Genomic DNA, 22,695 nt, shown 5'->3' with positions numbered 1-22,695 from the left:
GGCAAGGCTACAGCATCTGGGGCTTTTTAGTTCTGAAGACATGATAGAGGTGTATAAAATTATGCAAGGAGTAGAGAGTGCAGTGGACAGAAAGAAATGTTTCTTCTTCTCTCACAACACTGGAACCAGGGGTTATCTCATGAAACTGAAGCCCAGGGAATTTAGGATCAACAAAATGAAGTACTTTTTCAGGGAATTCTCTGCCACAGGATGTGGTAATGTCTGCTAGCTTGGATGGCTTTATAAGCGGCTTGGACAAATTAATGGAGGACAGGTATATCAATGGCTACTAGGCCACCTCCAGCCTCAGAGGCAAGCTGTCTCTAAATACCAGTTGCAAGGGAGCAACAGCAAGAGAGGGGGCATGACCTCACTTTTTGCCTGTGGGCTTTTCAGAGGCATCTGGTGAGCCAGTGTGTGAAACAAGATGCTGGACTAGATGGGCCTTGTTGGGTCTGATCCAGCAGGGCTGTATCAACTTGGTAATGAACAGACACTTCAAGGATTGGCGGGCAAATCATGCTGTCCATGATATTATGGGCTGTGCAAAATGTCATCTGGACAGCCCGCAAAATCACTCGTTGGAATCAGCAGTCATGCTGAATAAATTACCATCTGGAAAGACTCTGCTGCCACACACAGGCAGAATCCCTGGGTTTCTAAGCCCTGGGTTCCTTCCCTGCCCCACTCCCCTAAAAAAACACACAACCTAAATGCATACCAACACTGCAAATGCATATCAAATTTATACCTGAAGAGAAATTTCTCAGCTACCATTTCTCAAACTACGATTCCCAGGATTCTTAGAGCTGATATAGTATAGTAGCTAAGAGACTGAGATACAAATAGGCACTTCCTCCTAGTTTGAATCTTGCTATGAATTCACCAGGTACTTTAGGCTAGTGTTTCTCAACCACCGGTCTGTGGACCGGTGCCAGTCCGTGAGGCATTGGGTACTGGTCCATGAGGCATCACTAATAAAAATCACCCCCCAAAAAACCAATTCTGGGCCGGTGCGGGCCACCCGAAGCTCTCCGGAGCTCATTTCCAGGCAGTCCATGACACCAAAAACATTGAGAAACACTGCTTTAGGCAAGTCTTGGTCTCAATTGCAACATGGGGGATACTACCACTTATTCACTTTACAGATTTGTTGTAGGGATTACATCAAGATAATACATGATGTGGAGCGCTTTGCACATCAAAATGCGCGATACAAATACAAAATACGAAATTTTTCAGGGCAAGCTGTGTGAGAGAGAAATCCCCAATTCCCACCCACAGAACTACAGATCAGAAGAGGGAGGGACAGAATGGTAGTGATAGTTAAACAGACACTCTATTTCCCTCAAGTTGTGGCTTGCTTTATATATTTAGATCCTGGCCTTTCATAATGCAGTCTCCAAGATGACTTCTTTGCCCAGTTACAGGGTTTCCCCTGTGGTTAAAAACAGAACTTTGGGTTGCTAGCAAAATGCAATGCTTCCCCTATCCAGCCCTTCCATTGCTACCGTGAGTGCTATCTCATGGTTGAATGAGTGTCAACATCTAGCATTCCTCAAAAACCCAGTGACAAAGCACACATTGCAAAGTGAAAAGGACCATTTTATTGCTTGACTTTTAGGTGCACAAACATATTGTAACCAAAGACAAATCAAGTTCGACTTCACATTCTAACAGCACAAATGCTTTCTTAAAACGGTGTGGAATTCCAGCTAGAAGTTAAGAGCTTAGATGATTTTGTATGTGCCAACATAAGGAAAAACATTGGGTAAAGCTTACAAGTGAATGTCTATATTATTGCTTGGAGGTTTTAATCTTTACAGTTGCTGCTCCTGTACTATTTAAGAAAAAATTAAAAAGATTCTCATATTTTAAAAGATGTTTCCCTTACCTCGTTGGCCTAAATCAAACAGGCTGAATTATCATAGTCCCCAACCTAGGAATTGTGGGAGCAATAATCCTGGGAAGTAGCTACATCTGACAGCAGCAACCCCACATTTAAGAACACAAGTCGCCAAACAGAATCTAGGGCCGCCTTCACACATAATGCCAACCCAGAGGTGAACTCACCTCCAGTTGGGTCCCCAGGTTGTTTGAATTATTGGAACTGCAGTTCCCGGACCCAACTGCAGTTCTGATTTTGCCCAACACCTGCCCCCTGTGCACACACTTCGTAACAATTTGACACGTTTCCACATTCTAATATTGGGGGCATATTGCTGTAGTTAGACTTTGCAACGTCTTCTGAAAACCCACCCCCAACACTGCAATTTCCAGGATTCTTTGCAAAAGAAGCCATGCCTTGGCAGTGGGTCTTTCCAGGTGCTGAAAGAATTCAACATTAGTGCAAATTGCCATGGAAAAAACCGTGGAGACTCTGCCTGATGAAGAAAGAAGTTGCCTGATATATTCTTAGTGCCATCTGCTGGCAATTGGCTGCAATACATGAAACAACAGTGAAAGAGCTGGCTTTTTTCAAGCTGGAATAACAGGAGTGTGAAGAAAGTTCATTCACAGTTGTTTCGCAGCTTGCCTGCAGATGGGGCTAAGAATAAACCGTGGTCTCTGCTTTGTGTGGATTCCCCAAGCTTTTTCCCCACGGAAATTTGCACTGAAGTTGGAATATATCAGGGTCTGTTGGGAGCTAGTGGAACAGGTTTTATGAAAGCGACAGCAATGGGAACACTGCTTGAGATAGCTCCCCACTGCCTCCAGTGGTATAGTATTGATACTGCATTTGACTCTGCTAGTAGATAGAGAAGAGGAGGCTGTGTTAGGAATTGCTTTGCACAGAGGTAGATACAAGTGGCCACTTTCCCAAGTGCGGCCACATGATGTCTGGCACTTACTCTCCTTTACCTATAACCACTGGCCTGGTGGCCTCTGGCAAAAAAAGTGGCTTCCACACAAATCCCTATTCTTTCTCTTAGTAGCCTTTTCTATTTATTTATTTATTTATTTATTTAACATATTTTTATACCTCCCAAAACTTATATCTCTGGGCGGTTTACAAGATAAAAACAAAAGTTAAACATTAGTTAAAAACAAAAACAAGAAATTTAAAACACAACAATTTAATTTTTTAAAACAATATTCTAAAAACAACACTGAAACAATCAAAACAATATCAGTTAAAAGCCTGGGTGAACAGATGCATCTTTAAGGACTTTTTAAAAGTTGTCAGAGATGCCCAGAAGAGGGAAAGAAACAGTTCCAACATTCACCCTTATATTAAAGAAGACTGTATGATGGCACCTAAACATTTTTCCTTCCAACCTTTGGGATTCAGGAGAGTGGAGTAAAGGGTAGACGGCTACCCCCCCAATCTTATTTACAAATGTAAATATAACACTGTTCCTGTAGGTCTCAGGAAAAAGTGCAGGCTGAATGTACATATGTAACTACAGATTTTCATATGTATGGATCCAGCCTATATTGGATGTTAATGGTTTAGGAATCAAACAAGATGAGGGTATTTCCTCTCTAGGTTATTAGAATCCAAGCAGAAAGAATTACGTTGCATTTCACGTCTGTGAGTTCCATATCATCCACCATTTGCTTTCCAATGTCATTTCACACTTCAGTTTATTTCAGAAGGAGGAAGGTGTATTTCTGTAGGAAAGACAAAAATGAGAGTAAATAGGAAAAAATATGCCCCACTATCAGGAAGGTGGGAAATGGGAGATTAGTTTGAACTTACATGCTTTGCAGTCTCTTTATCATATCCTGTAACCATCTTGTGTTGGGCTTAATGCAGACTCTCTTGTCTGCCTTTTTTAATGTGATTCTGTAAAACAAACAGGTTTGAAGATGTCAAAGATACTTCAGTCAGCCATTTGCGTGAGACACAAAGTCTGATCTGGAAGACTCAACAATAAATACATCTTTACAACATCAGAAGAAGAGTGCTAATTTGTTGAGATGAACTGCAGACCTATAAGAACATCCCTGCTGGATCAGGCCCAAGGCCCAACTAGTCCAGGATCCTGTTCCCCACACAGTGGCCCACCAGATGCCTTTGGGAAGCCCATAGGCAAGAGATGAAGGCGTGCCCTCTCTCCTGCTGTTGCTCCCCTGCAACTGGTTTTCAGAAGCATCCTGCCTCTGAGCCTGGAGGTGGTCTATAGCAGGGATTCTCAACATTGGGTTCCCAGATGTTATTGGACTTCAACTTCCATAATCCCCAGTTGCAGTGGCCTTTGGTTGGGGATTATGGGAATTGAAGTCCAATAACATCTGGGGAACCAACGTTGAGAATCCCTGGTCTATAGTCATCAAAACTAGTAGCCATTGATAGATAGACCTGTCCTCCATGACTTTGCCTAAGTCCCTTTTAAAGCCATCTAAGTGTTTGCTCATAATAGGAACTAATCAAAGAGAGTGATCTGGTGCTGATAAAGAAGTATCTGAAAATCCAGTTCATAGTTCAAATAATCTTGGAAATAATCTTTCCTGAAGTCTAACTTTATAAGATTTATCCATTCTTGCACCAGGATACCAAGGTGTTTGGATAATATTTCTACAGTAGACTTTCCACAGCCTGGGGGACCGGTTGCTTCCAAGATGCACCCGATCTCATCAAAATAACTGGATTTCCCCCCACCAGATGTTGACAGACCTGATGGAAAGGGTTCAGACTAACGGCTGAAAGAATGGGAAGACTCCATCAGAGTTGTTGGGTTTTTTAATGTAAAAAAGCAGGCATCAGAGCACCTTACCACTACCTGAGAAGGGGATGTGAATGCCTATAGAAAATACATGAAAAACATGGGAAGAATACTTAGATCAACAGCTGGTCTTGTGGCCAGTTAGAGGCAAGATGCTTGATAAAATGGTCTGATCTAGTAGGGCCCAGCCAGTTTCTGATGCAACAGATATAAGTGCAGCTCCTATGGAGGAGAAGAGGAGAGCTGGTCTTTTGGTAGCAAGCATGACTTGTCCCCTTAGCTAAGCAGGGTCTGCCCTGGTTGCATATGCATGGGAGACTAGAAGTGTGAGCCACTGTAAGGTATTCCCCTCAGGGGATGGAGCCGCTCTGGGAAGAGCAGAAGGTTCCAAGTCCCCTCGCTGGCAGCATCGCCAAGATAGGGCTGAGAGAGACTCCTGCCTGCAATCTTGGAGAAGCCGTTGCCAGTCTGTGAAGACAATACTGAGCTAGATAGACCAATGGTCTGACTCAGTATATGGCAGCTTCCTATGTTCCTATGTAACACACTGAAGAACATGGCCTTTTTCCGGATTGGGGGCTTTGCTGTGGGAGGAAGTGTTGTAAGTTTGAACGAGAATATATAAAGCACGTATAAGTATAAATCGGAGTCAATGTGGTTCATACACATTGCTTCCTTTTATTATGCTTAATTACATTTTTCTAATCTTCCTTCAGTTTGTTCATACAGGAGGCTTCCCCTTGTCAGTCCTGGCCATTTCTGGCCAATAGGGTTGTAGAGGAGGCATGCCCGCCCGACCTGCTTCCAATTAGCTCATTCTCCTGTGTCCAGTTAGTGAACAGAGTGGGGGGCGTGTGAGTGTGTCTGTGTGTGGTGCGTCAAAAGTAATTTTCTACCTGTTTAAAACAAATATTTCCCTGGATTTCTTGTACAACAATAGCTGCACATTAGATCAATTGGAAGCTCCAGCTACTGTAAGGGAGCAATTGCAACAAACCACATTTTGCTGTCTCACTGGGAGCGGGGGCAGGGTTGAAAAAGCTTCCCGCTGGAATGGGATGGAATGGAATGGGATGGGATGGAAGCTTCCCGCTGGAATAGAAGCACTTTCCATTCCTATTGTCGCCTGGAGAATTTATGATTTTTTTAACATAATTTTTTGATGGCGTTCTTGTGCAGCAACACCAGAACACTAGAGCAATAGGATGATTTGCCACATCACCACCTCACTGAAAGTGAGGTCTTGTGGGACAGCAGAGCACCATGCACGTCCCCTCCACAAACACCACGGAACGGTTGTTACTTCTTTCTCCCTTTATGGAGGGAAAAATTGCTGGGTGACTCTGATGTACTGATGTGCTTGCACAAGAACACCATGGAGATATATCTATATCTACTACACCACTACAATGAATATTTATAGACCGCTCTTCAACCAAAGTTCTCAGAACGGTTTACATAGAAAAATAAATAATACATCAATAAGATGGTCCCCTGGCCCCAAAGGGCCCACAATCTAAAAAGAAAAATAAGGCAGACACCAGCAACAGCCACTGGAGGGATGCTGTGTTGGGGTTGGATAGGGCCAGTTGTTCTTCCCCTGCTAAATATAAGAGAACCACCACTTTTAAAGGTGTCTCTTCTTTGCTCAGTTAGCAAGGCCTATAGCATCTATATCTATACCAAAGAGAACCAACTGGAAGGGAGCACAGGCTTCCCGACACACACACACACACACACACACACACACACACACACCAGACCCCGCACCCAACTCTGCTTATTGTGTGTACTTAGCATAAAATCTCCCCACCCCCTGCATCTCTACAGCGCATGAAACCTACTATGGGTTTTGCAGTAGCTGGATACCTTCCCATTCTTCTGTGCACGGCTGTGACAGCACTAGAATACCTGGAAATTCATTCATTCATTCATTCATTCATTCTTTCATGCATATTATATTGAACTCTGGACTGGACGTAGACTGCAGGGCACAGGAAGCCAGTCTGCCCAGAAGCAGAATGGAGAGGGGTGGCAGGTGGAGGGTACACTCCCCAAAGTCACTCCCAGACAGTTATAGCCATGCCTCCATCTCACCTTTCATCTTGCGGATCTCTCCACACAGTTCTGCAAAAATGCCAGCGTATCCCACATTACTGTTTTCAACAGTCTTCCAACGCACAACTTTCAAAAGCTGCTTATATTATGCATTAAGGGCAGTCGTAATGGTGGGGTGGGGTGAGGGGAGCTGAATAATGCTGTTGGCTGTATGAACAAGCCATTGCTGTTGCCATATGGAAGGGGCTGTAAACCCCTTCCTTGTCTGGACTCTCTCCCCGCTCCTAATCGTAGTGAAGCAAGAGTAAATCACCATCTGGAATATGCCTAACAAGGGTAGGGTTAGATCATCACTGTTTCTCCTTAAGGATCAAAATAAAATTGTTGGGGGTCCAAGGGATGAAAAAGATTAACACAGTGCCTTGTAGAGAGAAAATGGGAGAGATATGCAGAGCAATGGGATTCGAGTTAGTTATAGCCACCAGGCCGTTCCGTTGATTTCGAGCTGGCTTACTCACTTTAGCCACTTTAGCCCATGCGGTTTGCTCAGAACACTTGCAGGCATTATTTGCATGCCCGATGATACAAACAAAATGAAAGGAAGAAGAGAGGTGCTCAGTGCAGGGAAATGGGAACCCATTTTGGAGCCCTGCTGTGGAGAAGACAGCTCAGTCACTTACATGATTTCCATCTTGCTGCAACTGATTCCAGCTGGGATGATCATGACGCTTTTATGTCTTTCAGAAGGAATGAAGGAAGATGTTTCTTTTCTACACTGGCAGCCTATATGTGACTCCGAAACCGTAAGGATAGCTGTGGGGTCCAGAAGCAGATGAGAGGGCTCAAGATAGGTTTATGTAAAGGCATTTCGAAGATATACACAGCTGGGACCAGACATTAAAATAGGTGCAAGGCTGCCATTGAAAACAGCAGCCCTGTGCCTTGGTCTCTCCCTCTCCTTGGAGACATCTAGCAATGCAGAACATGTTATATGACTTCATGAGGCTGCTAAATCACATACACCCCTCCATTTCAATAGATGTCACTTAGGAGAGCAGGGAGTCTTGGGGACGTTATACACATTTTCTTTCATAGGTGACAGGGAATACCATTAAAAGGTAAAATGTGCCATCAAGTCAGTGTCGACTCCTGGCGCCCACAGAGCCCTGTGGTTTTCTTTGGTAGAATACAAGAGGGGTTGACCATTGCCTCCTCCCATGCACTATGAGATGATACCTTTCAGCACCTTCCTATATCGCTGCTGCCCAACATAGTAGCAGCAGGGATTCAAACTGTCCTCCTTCTGCTTGTTAGTCAAGCATTTCCCTGCTGTGCCCCTTAAGGTGACTGAGATACCATTAGTGCCCTCATATAACATCTTTTCCAATGTATGATTCAAAATCCAGTGGCAGAATATTCTAATACATGAACATATAGAACATCTAGCAGCTGAAAATTAATGATCCCGTTATCAAAGTTTGACAGCATCCTTAGGAATATTTCAGGTAAGTTTTGCAACGCATCTCTTCATGGCTTAACAGTAAGGGTGTGCACAGACTGGCTCGATGGTGAACCAGCCCACTGCAAACCGGGCCAGTTCAAGTGGTTTGATCACTAACCATTTTGAACCAGTTCAAGCCGGTTCGTTAACCCGACCAGCCCAGCTGATGGGTTTAACTGAACCAGTTTGGGGTCCCTTGGTTTGCCCCAAATTCAAGCCAAATTTGGAGTGAACCGTGTCACCCAATCTGTGCACACCTCTACTCAACAGACTTTTTTTAAAAAGTGGCAAAACATAGTCTTAAGGATCATTGGGGTACTATTTAAAGCACCAGGCACCACAGCGTAAAATATTGCTCTTGAAATTACAAGGAAGCAGATTCAGGCTAGACACCAGGAGGAATTTTCTCACTTTAAGAGCTCTTTGACAGTGCTTCTAGCACTTGAATTGACTTTCTTGCCTTTGAATATTGACCTAGTTTGGGAAGTTCATGACTTTTGCTTCCTATTTTCCTTCATGTTTTGAGGCTATAATGTAACAAGATGCTTTTTCCTTCTTCCTTAATTTGTCAGCAACCAGCCAAAAGAATAGAAAACAAACAAACAAAAAAAATAAATAAATGAGAAAACAGAACAGGCATCTATGATGCAAATTCAAGAAACCTGCCGCTTTAAAGCTGCTTTTAACCAGAAATATAATTGTAGCAAGTTTATCAGAGTTGGATTTGCATTTTTTTTTCCCCTGGGCCGTGGCATACAAAGTGGAAGACATTATTATATGATATATTATGGCTTTTAGAAAGCAAATAAAATATGGGTTTTTAACTCAGGCTTTTAGATGAGCATTATGTTCTGTGCTGCTGCTCGAGATATTGTTGTGTTTTGTTATTTTACTGTGTGTGTTTTCAATAGATCTGTACTATTTTTAATACAGAAATGTAGTATTGGTATTGTTTAGTGTGTAATATAAACAAAGATACTGTAAACCACCTTGGGATTTTTTTACTGAAAGGTGGCATACAAATCTGATAATAAATAAGTGAAGTAAATAAACTACATAGAGAACATTTCCAGCTTTCACCACCTAATAGATACAAAATATGAAGGGGCACTGATTATTATCATAGTCATCCCTTTTACTGCAAATTATGAATACAGAAAATATTTATATACCCCTTTTCAACAAAAGTTCCCAAAGTGGTGTGCATAGATACAAATACATAAATAAAATGGCTCCCTGTCCCCCAAAGGGCTCACGATCTAAAAAGAAAACAAAAGATAGACAGCAGTAACAGCCACTGTCTAGAGGGATGCTGTGCTGGGGCTGGATAGGGCCAGCTGCTCTCCCCCTGCTCAATAAAGAGAATCACAACTTTTAAAAGGTGCCTCTTTGCTCAGTTAGCAGAACAAAAACTCAAGACGGTGCTTCCTAATGCATTACAGGACACATTCCCCAAGAGGGCTCATAGCTTTCTTTCTGCCTAGGTTTTTAATAAATGGATGGCATACAGAATGCAACAGGTCCAATTTTTCCCAGGAGAGACATGCAGTAATGAGGAAAAGTTGCATCTTGTTGCATCACTGCTAGAGATACTACTGCAATGTGCTCTACATGGGGCTGCCCTTGAAGACTGTTCGGAAGCTTCAGCTGGTTCAGAATGCTACCGCAAGGATGCTCATGGGTGCAAGTCACTTCACGAGTATTACACCCATCCTGCGTCAGCTTCATTGGCTACTGGTCCATTTCTGGGCTAGATTCAAGGTGCTGGTATTGACCTTTAAAACACAACATGGCTTAGGGCCAGGGTACCTGTCGGATCACATTCGCCCATATGAATCTGCCATGGCCCTCCGCTCATCATTTCAGGCCCTGCTCATGGGCCCGCCACTAACAGAGATCCGGTTGGTGGGGACCAAAGACAGGGCCTTTTTGGCTGTGGCCCCTCGGCTTTGGAACATCCTCCCTGAAGAGCTTCGCCATGCTCCCTCCCTCAGTGTTTTTTAAAAAGAACTTAAAATGCACCTTTTTAAGGAGGCTTTTCAATGCTCCTTTTTTTGGTCATATCTGTTAGGTTCTTTAGATTTTTATAATTTTCAGTTTTTAGCTTTTAAAATAACCTTTAATTTGAAACGAATAATGATTGTGGTTTTTAATCTGACAACCTTTTGGTTTAATTTAGTAAATTTATTACTTTTATTGTATCTTGTATCTATCATATTGTTGTGAGCCGCCCCGAGCAGTAGTGCCCTGGAGGGGCAGGGTATAAATATTTTTAAATAAACAAAACAAAAGATTAAATTCTATTCTCCCACCACCTCTAGGGTTGCCTATTTTTAACAGGTTACTGAAGCTGTGCCTTCCACCTTGATGTGCAGACCTTAGGAACATAGGAAGCTGCCTTCTACTGAGTCAGACCACTGGTCCATCTAGCTCAGTATTGTCTACACCAGGGTTTCTCAATGTGTGGGTCCCCAGATGTTATTGGACTTCAGCTCCCATAATCCCCAGCCCCAGTGGCCTTTGGTTGGGAATTATGGGAGTTGAAGTTCAATTACATCTGGGGACCCACACATTGAGAATCCCTGGTCTACACTGATTGGTAGTGACTTCTCCAAGCTTTGAGGTAGGAGTCCCTTTCAGCTCTACCTGGAGAGGACAAGGATTGAACCTGGGACCTTCTGCATGCAAAGCAGATGCTCTACCAGTGAGTTATGGCTCCATTCTAGTCTAATGGGAATACCTTACCACAGCAGACAGTTCTCACATGTAGTCATCCATCCAAATACAAACCAAGGCAAACCCTGCTTAGCAAAGAGGGCAATTCATGCTCACTACCACAAGACTGGCTCTCCAGCCTGTGAGCAGATGTGTTTCAAAAAGCATCACCTGGGTGTTTTTCACACATGAGTTTACTGTGAGGCTTTACTTCGAATTTGGAGCTGCCTCAAAAAACTGAGGCAAAAAGTGGATTTTTAAAAAATCCTGGATATAAATTGGGCTACACTCTAACATGCAATGAAAAACATGAAGTGTGTGTAAAGTGCTCCCCAATAGCTCTCAGGGACTTCAGGGTAAATCTGGCCAATGTGTGAATGCACACCCTCCATTCTGAAGGAGAAGTGATCTAAAAGCCCTGTGTGGAAAATGCCCTGGAAATTTTTCACATGGGGCTTTCAAAGCCCTTTAACTCACATCTCCTCTGGAATGGAGGTGGTGCGTTCACATATCAGTCAGATTTACCCAAAGTACCTGCAAATTATCGGGGAGCAGTTCACACACAATTCAGGGTTTTCACTGCACATTAAGAGTGTAGCCCAGTTTCTATCTGGGGTACAAGAATCCACTAATGGCGTCAGTTTTGGGGGACTTTTGAGTACGCAATAAAACCTCCCAGTAAACTTGCAGTAAAGCCTGCTGTGTGTAAAAGTCCCTGCTGATCTTATAACGCCAAGCTGAGTTAAAGGCAGGAGAGCAGGGCAGATTGTGCTGTAGGTGCGTGCAATTTCTCCTTGAGCAGTTTCCAAACTTGCGCTGACCAGCTGACAATATAGCTAACCCTATTTGCTCCAGACAAGCAGAAGGCCCTGATGATGCACTCACGAATCCTGTGGGAAAGCGCTGAGGTGTGCCTAAGAGTGGCAAGCACAATGACACCCTTCCCAGGCACGTCCATCTGAGTGGGAAAAGGTCAGCAAGAGGAACCCCCACAGTGGTACTTACTTGCAACGCTGATGTGGCAGGCAACCAGCAGAGCGAACAGCGGGAGGAGATGGCGGGGTCCCATTCTGGCCTCAGTCCTCAGCAGCACTAAGTTGTCAAGAGGGAGTTTCGCCTCAGACACTTGCCTGCCTGGATTCCTGCTGGCCAAGAGGCTGCTATTTATTTCCTAGAGTCACGTGATGCCAACAAACAAGGAACTATATTTAAAGATCATATATGTGAAGTTGCATCATCAGTTCCACATACATCCCCCTCCAAAATTTTCAGTGCTGAGTTTGCCATTAGCATAATCAGCACCGCAGATTCAAGCAGTTTAGCATTGTCAAAATTGTGAAGCTAGGCAAATAAGTAGGCAGAAAATAGCTATGCAAATGAAGTAAAACACCCTACGATTGACTACATACTTGTTACCTATTCTTTATATAACCACCATGTATATGGTTACATATATTGAGCCGGGGTTCCCCGACCTTTTAAAACAAGGCCCTCTGTTCTGCCACAAACCCTCAACTCAGCTAGCCCAGAGATTTTGTTAGAATTATGAGTCAGTGACTGGAGTAGCATATCTCATAACAGGGACATTTAAATTAGTGTATGTGCATGTATACGGATATATACATTAAAACACAAAGTTAAGTTAAGGAGACAGGCTACTCCAGTCACTGGCTCACATCCATACTAAGTAGTCATTTAAATTAATTGGATGAATTGACTTGTCTTTTATTTATTTATTAAATTTGTGCACCACCCCAAACTTTCATCTCTGGGCAGTTAACAATAGCATAAAGCAAGTTAAAAACTTAAAACAATTTAACAATTTTAAAATAAACCAGAGATAAAAACCTAAAAAAATTAGGAAGCTGAGAAAGCTTGGGCGAAAAGATGGGTTTTCACGTGTGTGTTTTTTAAATTGCCAGAGATGGGGAGGATCGTATCTCAGCAGGGAGCGCATTCCACAACCTTGGGGCAGCAACTGAGAAGGCCATCTCTGTGTAGCCACCAAACGGGTTGGTGCCGGTAACTGGAGACGGACCTCCTCAGATGACCTCAACGGGCGGTGGGGCTTGTAGCGAAGAAGACGCTCTCCTAGATACCCAAGGCCTAAGCTGTTTAAATCCTCGCTGCTACTATATCAGGCAGCAGCAATATAGGAAGATGCTGAAATGCATCATACTGTGCAGGAGGAGACAATGGTAAACCCCTCTTGTATTCTACCAAAGAAAACCTCAGGGCTCTGTGGGCGCCAGGAGTTGAAACTGACTTGACGGCACATTTTATTTACTATGTAAACCACTTTGGGGACTTTACTTGAAAGGCAGTATACAAATCTTCTACTTCTTCTTCTTCTTACGGAGTTAAATTGTATTTTAACTTTTGTAACCCGCCTTGGGATGTCTTGTGAAAGGTGGTCTAAAAACTGAACAAATAAAACAAACAAACAAACAAACAAGCACAATTGTTCTGAGAGGTGTGTGTGTGTTTTATCAACTGTTAAAATGGGAGTGGAAACCAAATGGATAGCTTTGTGGATACGCTAATATAACATGCGAGTGTTCTTAAGGGCCCAAACAGCAATTGAATTTGAAAGACCGGTAAGAAGTTAAACAAGTTAGATATGATAGATGTTGGCACAAACATTTCAACAACATTTAACTCAAAATGGAGCCCATTCTCACGATTGAGTGAGAGGGCTACTGGGCGGGCGATTGGGAAGACTGCTTAAATTTATCTTCCCCGCAGATCTGCTCCTCTATTGTTGGGTGCATGTACCACGCGTCCAGACTATCCTCTCCTGCCCCAGGAAGCATGGAGGGTTGGGGACTGGGACACCTTAAACCCCATAATGCAAAATACCATAATGCAGCACACAAATCCCATAATGCACTGCACAAAAACTGCACAAGTCCATCCAAAAAGGTCACCCCCCCCAGTTTAGTAGAGGTTAAATCAGGGCTACACAACTTTGGCCCTCCTCCATCTGCTGTTGGACTTACTACAACTCCCATCATTCTTAGCCACTCTCCAACCTTTCCTTGAAAAAAACACCTTCCTCAAAGACATAGGATTTCAAAACTGTTTGAATTATTCAAATGTATTCCATTAAAATTATTAACATTGTTCAAAATGATTCAAAAAATAATTCCACTAACAAAACACTGAAAAGTGTTATAGGAAAGTATAAAGAGAATGGGCTGGACTGGGGGCCCAGAGAGGGTGGTGGAATGTATGTGGGGAGGGTGCTGGGTTTTGAGCAGAATGGGTAAGGAGGGTGGGAGTCAGGGAGCAGGGGCGCTCTGTGGGTGGAGCACACCGGGAATATGCCCTGTTGCCCTGTGGGCCAGTCCAAACCTATAAAGGGTCAACGTTGTGATATATGGGGATCGATGGTAGAAATGTGTGAGGATGATGGCCAGTTTTTGCTAGGAAACCTTACAACAACAACAACAAAGATTTATATGCCACTTTTCAACAAAAGGTTCCAAAGCGGTTTATAGAGAGAAATAATAAATAAATAAATAAGATGGATCCCTGTCAGGGGTATAGCTAGGGGAGAGGGGGCCCATGTTCTCCCCTCTCCCTGGCAGCCTGGTGGAATGAGGGAGGTAATGAAGAAAATAGGAAGGGCTGGAGCTGGGGGCCCCCGCAGGAGTTGGGGCAGCCTGGTTCTTTGAACCTATCTGCTCAATTATAGCTACACCCCTGATCCCTGTCCCCAAAAGGCTCACAACCTAAAAAGAAACACGATAGACACCAGCAACAGTCACTGGAGGGATGCTGTGCTGGGGGTGGGTAGGGCCAGTTACTCTCCCCCTGCGAAATAATGAGAATCACCATCTTAAAACGGTGCCTCTATGCCCAGTTAGCATTCCTTACAGCCATTCCTGTACATCCCTCTGAACAAAAAGGAATGTCCTGAAACATTCCTAGCGAAGGGATTCAGGGGGCCAGCTGCCAGACATCCGTGCAGCACATTCTTTGTAAAGTTTAGGAATTTGGATGCTGAGCAGGGAGGAACTCAGAAGCTCCTGCCTCCTGGCCTCTTTGCACTTTACTTCCATTTCTGCTTCCCGCTGCCATCCCTGCCGCTGTCCCTGTTGGCACAAATTCAAGGGAGGTCAAATCCTTAGTTTTGCCTGTCTCAAACCCCACCCCCACCCCACCTGCCATGGAAGCCCAACTTCTGAGAGTGGAGGACCATACAAGGTCCTCCTCCTCAGTCCCCTCCTCACACCAAGCCTGCATGATATTTGGGTGGCAAGAGAGTGGCCCAGTGTTACTCAGTGTCCTTCACGGCTGCCTGGGGTCTGGAACTTGGGTCTCCCCACTCTTCGTCTGGTACATGCCGCCCTGGCTCTTTCCAATGTACAGAGAGCCACATGGTACTAGAGAGTACTGTAATGCTTTTGTTGACCTTCTGTTTGGCCCAAGCAAGGCAGGCATCAGAAGTGGGCCAAGTTGGGCCCAGGCTTGCCAGTCCCCACCTCAGAACCCAAAGCCACCCACCCCACGGAACTCTTTGTGATAACACAAGTTTGCTGCTCACTATCGGGCACCCTCATATAATGTGAGCATCCCCCAGATGCCTCCACTTCATCACAGGGCCTCTAAGGGCTGCTCCCATCGCCCAGTGGGGAGTGGGAGGAAAGCCAAGTGAATCGTGTGGCATTCCTTCCCCCTCCCCACGGACCAATTAGCTTTCTCTCTGTTCCCTTCAGGGCCTGGGAAGAAAGCTCATTGGCTCGTTGGGATTGGGAGGAATCATTCCCAGAGTCAACAGCTCCTCAGTGGGGGTAACAAATACAACTCCTCTTTGTTCCAGGCCTCTGAGGGTGGGAGCCGATTGTCACCGAAGGCCCTAGCTGTTTGTTTCCCACCCTCCACGAGTCAATGACTCCTTCAGAGGAAGGAGTCATTGCTGCCTGTCAGGAAAACTGGGGTGTTGCTGTGCCATGGTGTGTGTGTGTGTGTGTGTGTGTGTGTGTGTGTGTGTGTGTGTGTGCAGAAGTGCTCTCTTCCCTGGACTTCCGGGCGAAGGTCCAGGGCCTCCACACCCCCTGGGGCTCCCCCAATCCTCTTTAGTCTGTCTCTCTAATCTTGTTCTCTTTCATCTGTCTCTCTAGTCTGTCCTCTTTAGTCTTGTTCTCTTTCGTCTGCCTTTTATTTTACCCCTTCCTTCTCCTGTAGTACCACATATTTTGGAGTGTATAAAATATAGTGCATTCAGCTAATTTAAGTAGCAGGATTGTCAATGCAAAATGTGGTATCTGCAAGTCAGTAGGTGGAGCATATTCCTTTCCTTGAGCACATTGTGGTGTGAAAATACTGCAAATGTGGTGTTTACTTTACTGCATGTGACATGGTGTGTGTGTGTGTCTGTGCGTGTGTGTGCGTGTGTGCGCGCGTGTATTGGAATGATGCTTATCTTGTGGCAGAGGCACCCACCCCGAACCCCCCCCCAAGGCTTGATTCAGGCTAGAAAATTACATAGGTACACGTGTGTGTGTGTGTGTGTGTGTGTGTGTGTGTGTGTGTGTGTGTGTTCATTCCATGGCCTGGTCTAACCTGATGCCAACCTTGAAAAAAGAACTAGAATAAGCATTCTAATCTCTTTCAAGTGACCATCATGTGCATGCTTAACTACTTGCTGATGATCAGCTGATGTTTCTTTGGCGGAAACCAATATCTGGAAGAGGTTTCTTCAATGGCCCACTACGTTTGGGGGCCAACCAGCAGCTAGAGCACACCCACCCACCAACCTGGCACCGAGAGGGTTGTTCTGCAGCAGGTGGGGGTGGAGAGGATTAGTCTGGAGAGATGCAGCCAGCAATGACAACAAGTCAGGAATTTACAGCTTACTGGAAGAAGGAACCAGAGAAGTGGAGCCTCAAAGTGGATACTACTTACTTTTTGGGGAACTGATACTGCTTTACAGACGAGTGCTGTCTGTTTCTCTGGGCTCAGCATGTACAGTAGGAAATAAAAATCTATCACATATGCTGTAAGTTTCCAGTGGCCTGCTGTCCCACCCAGAGGAAAGCAAAATTATGTGAAAAGGTATTAGGTTTTGAAACGGGAGCTGCTGGGTCTGTGTTCTGATGGTGAGCCCCTTCGGGACTGTTGGGTGGGGGAAATATGGGACCTTTTTACTTTTCAGGGCTCTGAACCCACAAGCAGTCTCATTGCTGTCCTCTTTTTTAAAAAAAATACTTTTTATTTAGGTATTTCCACAATAAAAAGAACAAAGTTGTCAAACAAGAACAATCATTATCAGTTAGGTCAAGTGATGTATGGACTAGGACTGGGGAGACCTGAGTTCAAATCCTCATTCAGCCATGATACTTGCTGGGTGACTCTGGGCCAGTCACTTCTCTCTCAGCCTGACCTACTTCACAGGGTTGTTGTGAGAAGAAACCTAAGTATGTAGTACACCGCTCTGGGCTCCTTGAAGGAAGAGCGGGATATAAAATGTAAAATAATAATAATAATACTAACAACAACAACAACAACAACAACAACAAATGCAATAAGAGCAAAAGTAGAAAAGTCAACAACAAACAGCAAGTGCCGCCTTTGTAAAGAAGCAGATGAAACCGTGGACCACCTAATCAGCTGTTGTAAAAAGATTGCACAGACTGACTACAAACAAAGGCATGACAAGGTAGGAGGGATGATACACTGGAACATCTGCAAAAAATATAAGCGACCTGTAGCCAAAAACTGCTGGGACCATACAATTGATAAAGTTGTTGAAAATGAAGATGCAAAAATATTATGGGACTTCCGACTACAAACAGACAAACATCTGCCACACAATACACCAGATATAACTGTGAAAGAAAAACAAGTTAAAATAATCGACATAGCAATACCAGGGGATAGCAGAATAGAAGAAAAAGAAATAGAAAAAATAACAAAATACAAAGGTCTACAAATTGAAATTGAAAGGCTGTGGCCGAAAAAGACCATAATAATCCCAGTGTTAATTGGCGCCCTGGTGCAGTTCCAAAAGACCTTGAAGAGCACCACAACACCATAGGGGCCACAGAAATCACCATCAGCCAATTACAAAAAGCAACTTTACTGGGAACAGCCTATATTCTGTGACGATATCTATAACAACAGCAACAACATTGACAATAAAATTCAGCCATCCCAGGTCCTTGGGAAGGACTCGATGTCTGGATAAAACAGTCAATAACACCTGTCTGACTGTGTAAACAAGAAATAATAATAAATCAGTGAAAGCCTTCGACTCATTGCCTCACACATGGATACTAAAATGTTTAGAAACAACTGGTGTCAGCAAAAACATTCAGATATTTATTTTAAAAGCAATGGGCATGTCCAGTACACAGTTAACAATGAATGGTGAGACACTTGGACAGGTTAGCATTAGAAGAGGTATTTTCCAAGGGAACTCACTATCCCCTCTGTTGTTTGTAATTGCCATGACTCCACTTTCACAAATACTAAAGAAAACAGGCCTCGGATACCATACATCTAAAACATCAAGTAAAATCAACCATCTGCTGTACATGGATGATCTGAAGTTGTATGGAAAGTCCAATCAGAAATCGAATCACTGCTAAACACTGTCTGTATATTCAGTAGCAATATAGCAATGTCGCTATATGAGAGAGAGAGAGAGAGAGAGACTTAGCCACATACACTCCAATCCTAAGCATATAAACTCAGAAGCAAGTTCAAATAGCTTTTTTACACCTATCACAGCAGCAAGCAATCCAGTTTGATCTCTTCTATTGACCACATTTCATGTAAGGAAAAATCATATGCAGCTATAGTGTATGTCTATATATATATATATATATATATATATATATATATATATATATACACACATACAGAGCAGAGTGTGTGTCTATACACTACAGAAAGAAAAGTTACCAATGTGATTTCAAATAGGACAGCAGAATGTTATATATGGAGTTACCCCAATTTCTTAGAATTTAAAGATAACCAATCATTTCATGGGCAAGCGAGTTTTAAAAATGAGTTTCTTGTGAACTGATTTGCAAAGCCTCATTCTGAAGCAAGTATACAAAAATAGACTTGGTGGGGGAGCATGTTACAAGCGCAAAGCAAAATAAAATAAAATAGTAATGATTAAAAGGGAAAACATGTTGAGAGAGAAACAGTTTCTTATATTTTGCTATTTATTTATTTATTCGATTTATATACCGCTCTTCTAAAATGGCTTAGGGCGGTTTACAAAAGAATAAAAACAATTAAAACCAGTTACCAATTAAAATCAAAACTGTAAAAACAGAATAAAACCAATTAAACATTCAAACAGCTAAAAAACGCTAGAAAACCAGGGCAACCATTTAAAACAATTTAAAACAGTTTACAGTAATTTAAAAACCCTGGAAGGCCAGGCCAAACAAGGGCTCTCCCGAAAGACAGTAATGAATGCAAATTATGGATTTCTGCCAGGAGTGCATTCCGTAGCCCAGGAGCAGCTACAGAGAAGGCCTGCCTCAGTCGCTACCAGACGCACCGGTGGTAACTAGAGATGGACCTCCTCAGATGACCTTAACGTGCGGTGGGGATCATGCAGAAGAAGGCACTCTCTAATATAACTCGGACATAAGCCGAGGGCTTTAAAAGTAATAACCAGCACTTTGTATTTTGCCCGGAAACACATCGGCAGCCAGTGCAACTGTTTCGACAGGCATAATATGGCCTCTCTGGGATACCCCAGAGACCAATCTGGCTGCTGCATTTTGAACTAACTGAAATTTCCGAACTATGTACAAAAGCAGACCTATGTGGAGCTCATTGCAGTAGTCGAGCCGGATTTCCCTTCCCCTGTACCAGCCAGCTGCTCTGCCAGCACCAATTCTTCTATTCTCCACCACTACAGTAATCGCTGCCCCAGAACTGCCGGGCGCACTCCCAGCACCATCCCCCTCAAGAGAGCCCAAACACCTACTTGCAAAAGGCCTAGCGCAACCCAGCCCCCCAGCCCTCAGTCCCACCCTCGAAGGCCCAGCCCCCTTTGGCGAGCCTCGTTGTTTTTAAGCCTGCAAGCCCCGAAAGCCACTCCATTTAAGCCATTTTGAGAACTCTGTTGCTAAAAAAGCAGCATATATTTTTAATAAGGGCGGGGGGCGGGTAGTGGGGGGAGAAAGAAACACACACAGAGTATTTTATTTTGAACTTTATTAAACACATTTGTATACCGCCCAAAATGCAAGTCTCTGGGCAGTTTACAACAAAACGATAAAAACAAACGATAAAAAGATTAAAACATTTCCACAATTAAAATTTAAAACATTAAACTATTAAAAACACAATTAAAACAATATCTAATGAAAAGCCTGGGTGAACAAATGCGTCTTGACTGCCTTTTAAAAAGTTGTAAGAGATGGGGAGGCTCTTGTTTCAGCAGGAAGTGTGTTCCAAAGCCTCAGGGCAGCAATGGAGAAGGCCCGTCCCTTTTCTGACTTGCTGCTACTGCCAGTCTCGATGTGACTCAACACAAATCCCACTATACCCTTGCACACACACACCTGGATCCTCCCCTGGGCAGGAATAACAAACAGCCAGCAGCAAGAGCCCTGAAAAACAGTCTGCACTTGCCTCTCTGTCACTACTATCTATTTCATTAAACTATTATTGTTCCTCTTTTTTTTTTTTTGCATTTTAAATTTTATTGGCTTTTTACAATAGCTTTACATTCAAATTACATTCATGTATTTAATTAAGTGAATATTGACTTACCTTACCTATCTGCGTGGTTCACGTTAACTATACATATAAACCATTGCTATAATAATTTAAAACATAGATACTCCACGATTACTACTCGATTTTACCCTACCCTACCTGCTGTTATTACTATATTTCAAACCCTGCTGAAAAGTCCATATTAGAAAAATAGTTCTTTAAGTAAAGTAAAAATGGTTCCCAATCTTCTTTGTAACATTCCAAATTTTCGTCCCTTATAAGTGCTGTAAGCACTTTGCCATCTCAGTTTTGCCATCTCAGCATAGTCTAAATTTTTTATCAACCAGTCTTCTTTTGAGGGCATTTTAGTGTCTTTCCATTTCTGCGCATATACTATCCTAGCTGCTGTGGTTGCATACATAAAAAAATGTTAAATTTCTTCTGGAAAACTCTCCTTACATTATTGACAACAGGAAGGATTCTGGCCTCTCTGTCTCTACTATCTATTTCATTAAACTATTAATATTCCTGATTCCACTCCACTGCCTTGTCCTTGCATACCCCAACTTTTTCCCTTGTATTCTACATAGTGCATTATTGCCTGCAGAGGCGTATCTAGGGAAAATAGTGTCTAGGGCAAACACTGAAATTGCGCCCCCTGTCCAAGCATCTGGCACCCATCTTTGAGATAACTTTACCATAATATCAGCTGAAAAATACAAGTCAGGCTCGTTAATCTTTTAATATTTCAAAAACTATTTTAGCAGTGGACTTAGCCAGACCAAAAAATGCTGGAAAACTACAAATTTCAGTATGTTGGGGCTCATGAAACACCCAAATACTATGTGGAGGTGTACTTGGAAAACTAAACAGAAGTGCCTGTCTAATTCTCTACTATGTATTGTAGCATCACCATTACATATGTTTTAAAAATCAATGGAGAATTTGACTTTTCCCAGATACTCTGTAAATAATGAAAGGATATGCAGAGTAAACTGTGTCACTGCTTGGAATATATTCTAGTCTTTCAGAAAGACAGTTAAAATGAGAGAAAGAGAGCAAGAAACTCCCAGTGGGCCTTAATATTAAGGATTTCACACTGATTCAAAGACAAACTCACCATTAATAGCCATATTAGCAAGACATCACATTTAACTCACTTATCACAAGAAGCAAAGTAAGAGCAAATGAATACAATCCTAGCTCATAAGCATCAGCTCAGTATTCACAAGCCCTGATTCTCTGTACATAGTGCCAATCTGTGTACAGTGACTTATATTATATATTATTTTTTTTTACCTGTAGCCCCTTCGGGGGGCTTCCTAAAGGCTGGGGGGTTTGCAAAGGTTCCTCCTCCCCTACTGGCCTCTAGGGCCTCGCAGGGACCATTTGAGCATGTGCAGTGGCCATTTTTAAAAATCTTTTTTTAAAATGGCCACTGAAAATAAAATGGCTACCGCGCATGCTCAAATGGCCTCTGCAAGGCCTGGCATGACCTAGGGCCTCACAGAGGCCATTTGAGCATGCACAGTGGACATTTTGTTTTTGGCAGCCATTTTTTAAAAAAGAAAAATAATTTTACAAAATGGCGCCCCCCTTCAAGTGGCGCCCAGGGCACGTGCCCTGCCTGCCCTACCCCTAGATATGCCCCTGATTGCCTGTAGGGTCACCATTCACTCTGGTCACTGACTACTACCACGACAATGAATACTGACTACATTATCTTGTTGTGGCTACAGGAGTCCAAGACCTCAAACAGCTGTTAAGATCATCTGCAGAAGTCTGCTTGCAGTTGTCACCAGCATGGAGACAGAGTGGTGTAGTGGTTAGAGTGCTGGACTAGGACCAGGGAAACCCAAGTTCTTCAAATCCCCATTCAGCCATGATACTTGCTGGGTGATTCTGGGCCAGTCACTTCTCTCACAGCCTAACCTACTTCACAGGGTTGTTGTGAGGAGAAACGTAAGTATGTAGTACACTGCTCTGGGCTCCTTGGAGGAAGAGCGGGATATAAAAAATTAAATGAATGAATAAAGTATGGTGGTGACCGAGAGC

At 43.3% G+C, this 22,695-nt stretch overlaps 1 protein-coding gene across 1 annotated transcript in view; it reads right to left on the bottom strand.

The window, feature by feature from the left end:
- Window positions 1-1,588: 1,588 nt before the first annotated feature.
- CXCL13 (C-X-C motif chemokine ligand 13) overlaps window positions 1,589-22,695 on the bottom strand; it is a 40,312-nt gene continuing 19,205 nt past the window's right edge. The window contains exons 2-5 of the mRNA XM_053251847.1: window positions 11,950-12,115; window positions 7,409-7,541; window positions 3,704-3,790; window positions 1,589-3,615 (exon numbers count right to left, since the gene is read on the bottom strand). Of these exons, the coding sequence (XP_053107822.1) occupies window positions 3,594-3,615; window positions 3,704-3,790; window positions 7,409-7,541; window positions 11,950-12,115 (408 nt within the window). The 3' untranslated portion in view covers window positions 1,589-3,593. The remainder of the gene's footprint in view (window positions 3,616-3,703; window positions 3,791-7,408; window positions 7,542-11,949; window positions 12,116-22,695) is intronic.

Source organism: Hemicordylus capensis, chromosome 5 (assembly GCF_027244095.1).
Source record: "Hemicordylus capensis ecotype Gifberg chromosome 5, rHemCap1.1.pri, whole genome shotgun sequence".
In the NCBI taxonomy this organism is placed as follows: domain Eukaryota; kingdom Metazoa; phylum Chordata; class Lepidosauria; order Squamata; family Cordylidae; genus Hemicordylus; species Hemicordylus capensis.
This window is presented reverse-complemented; position numbering and strand designations above follow the sequence as displayed.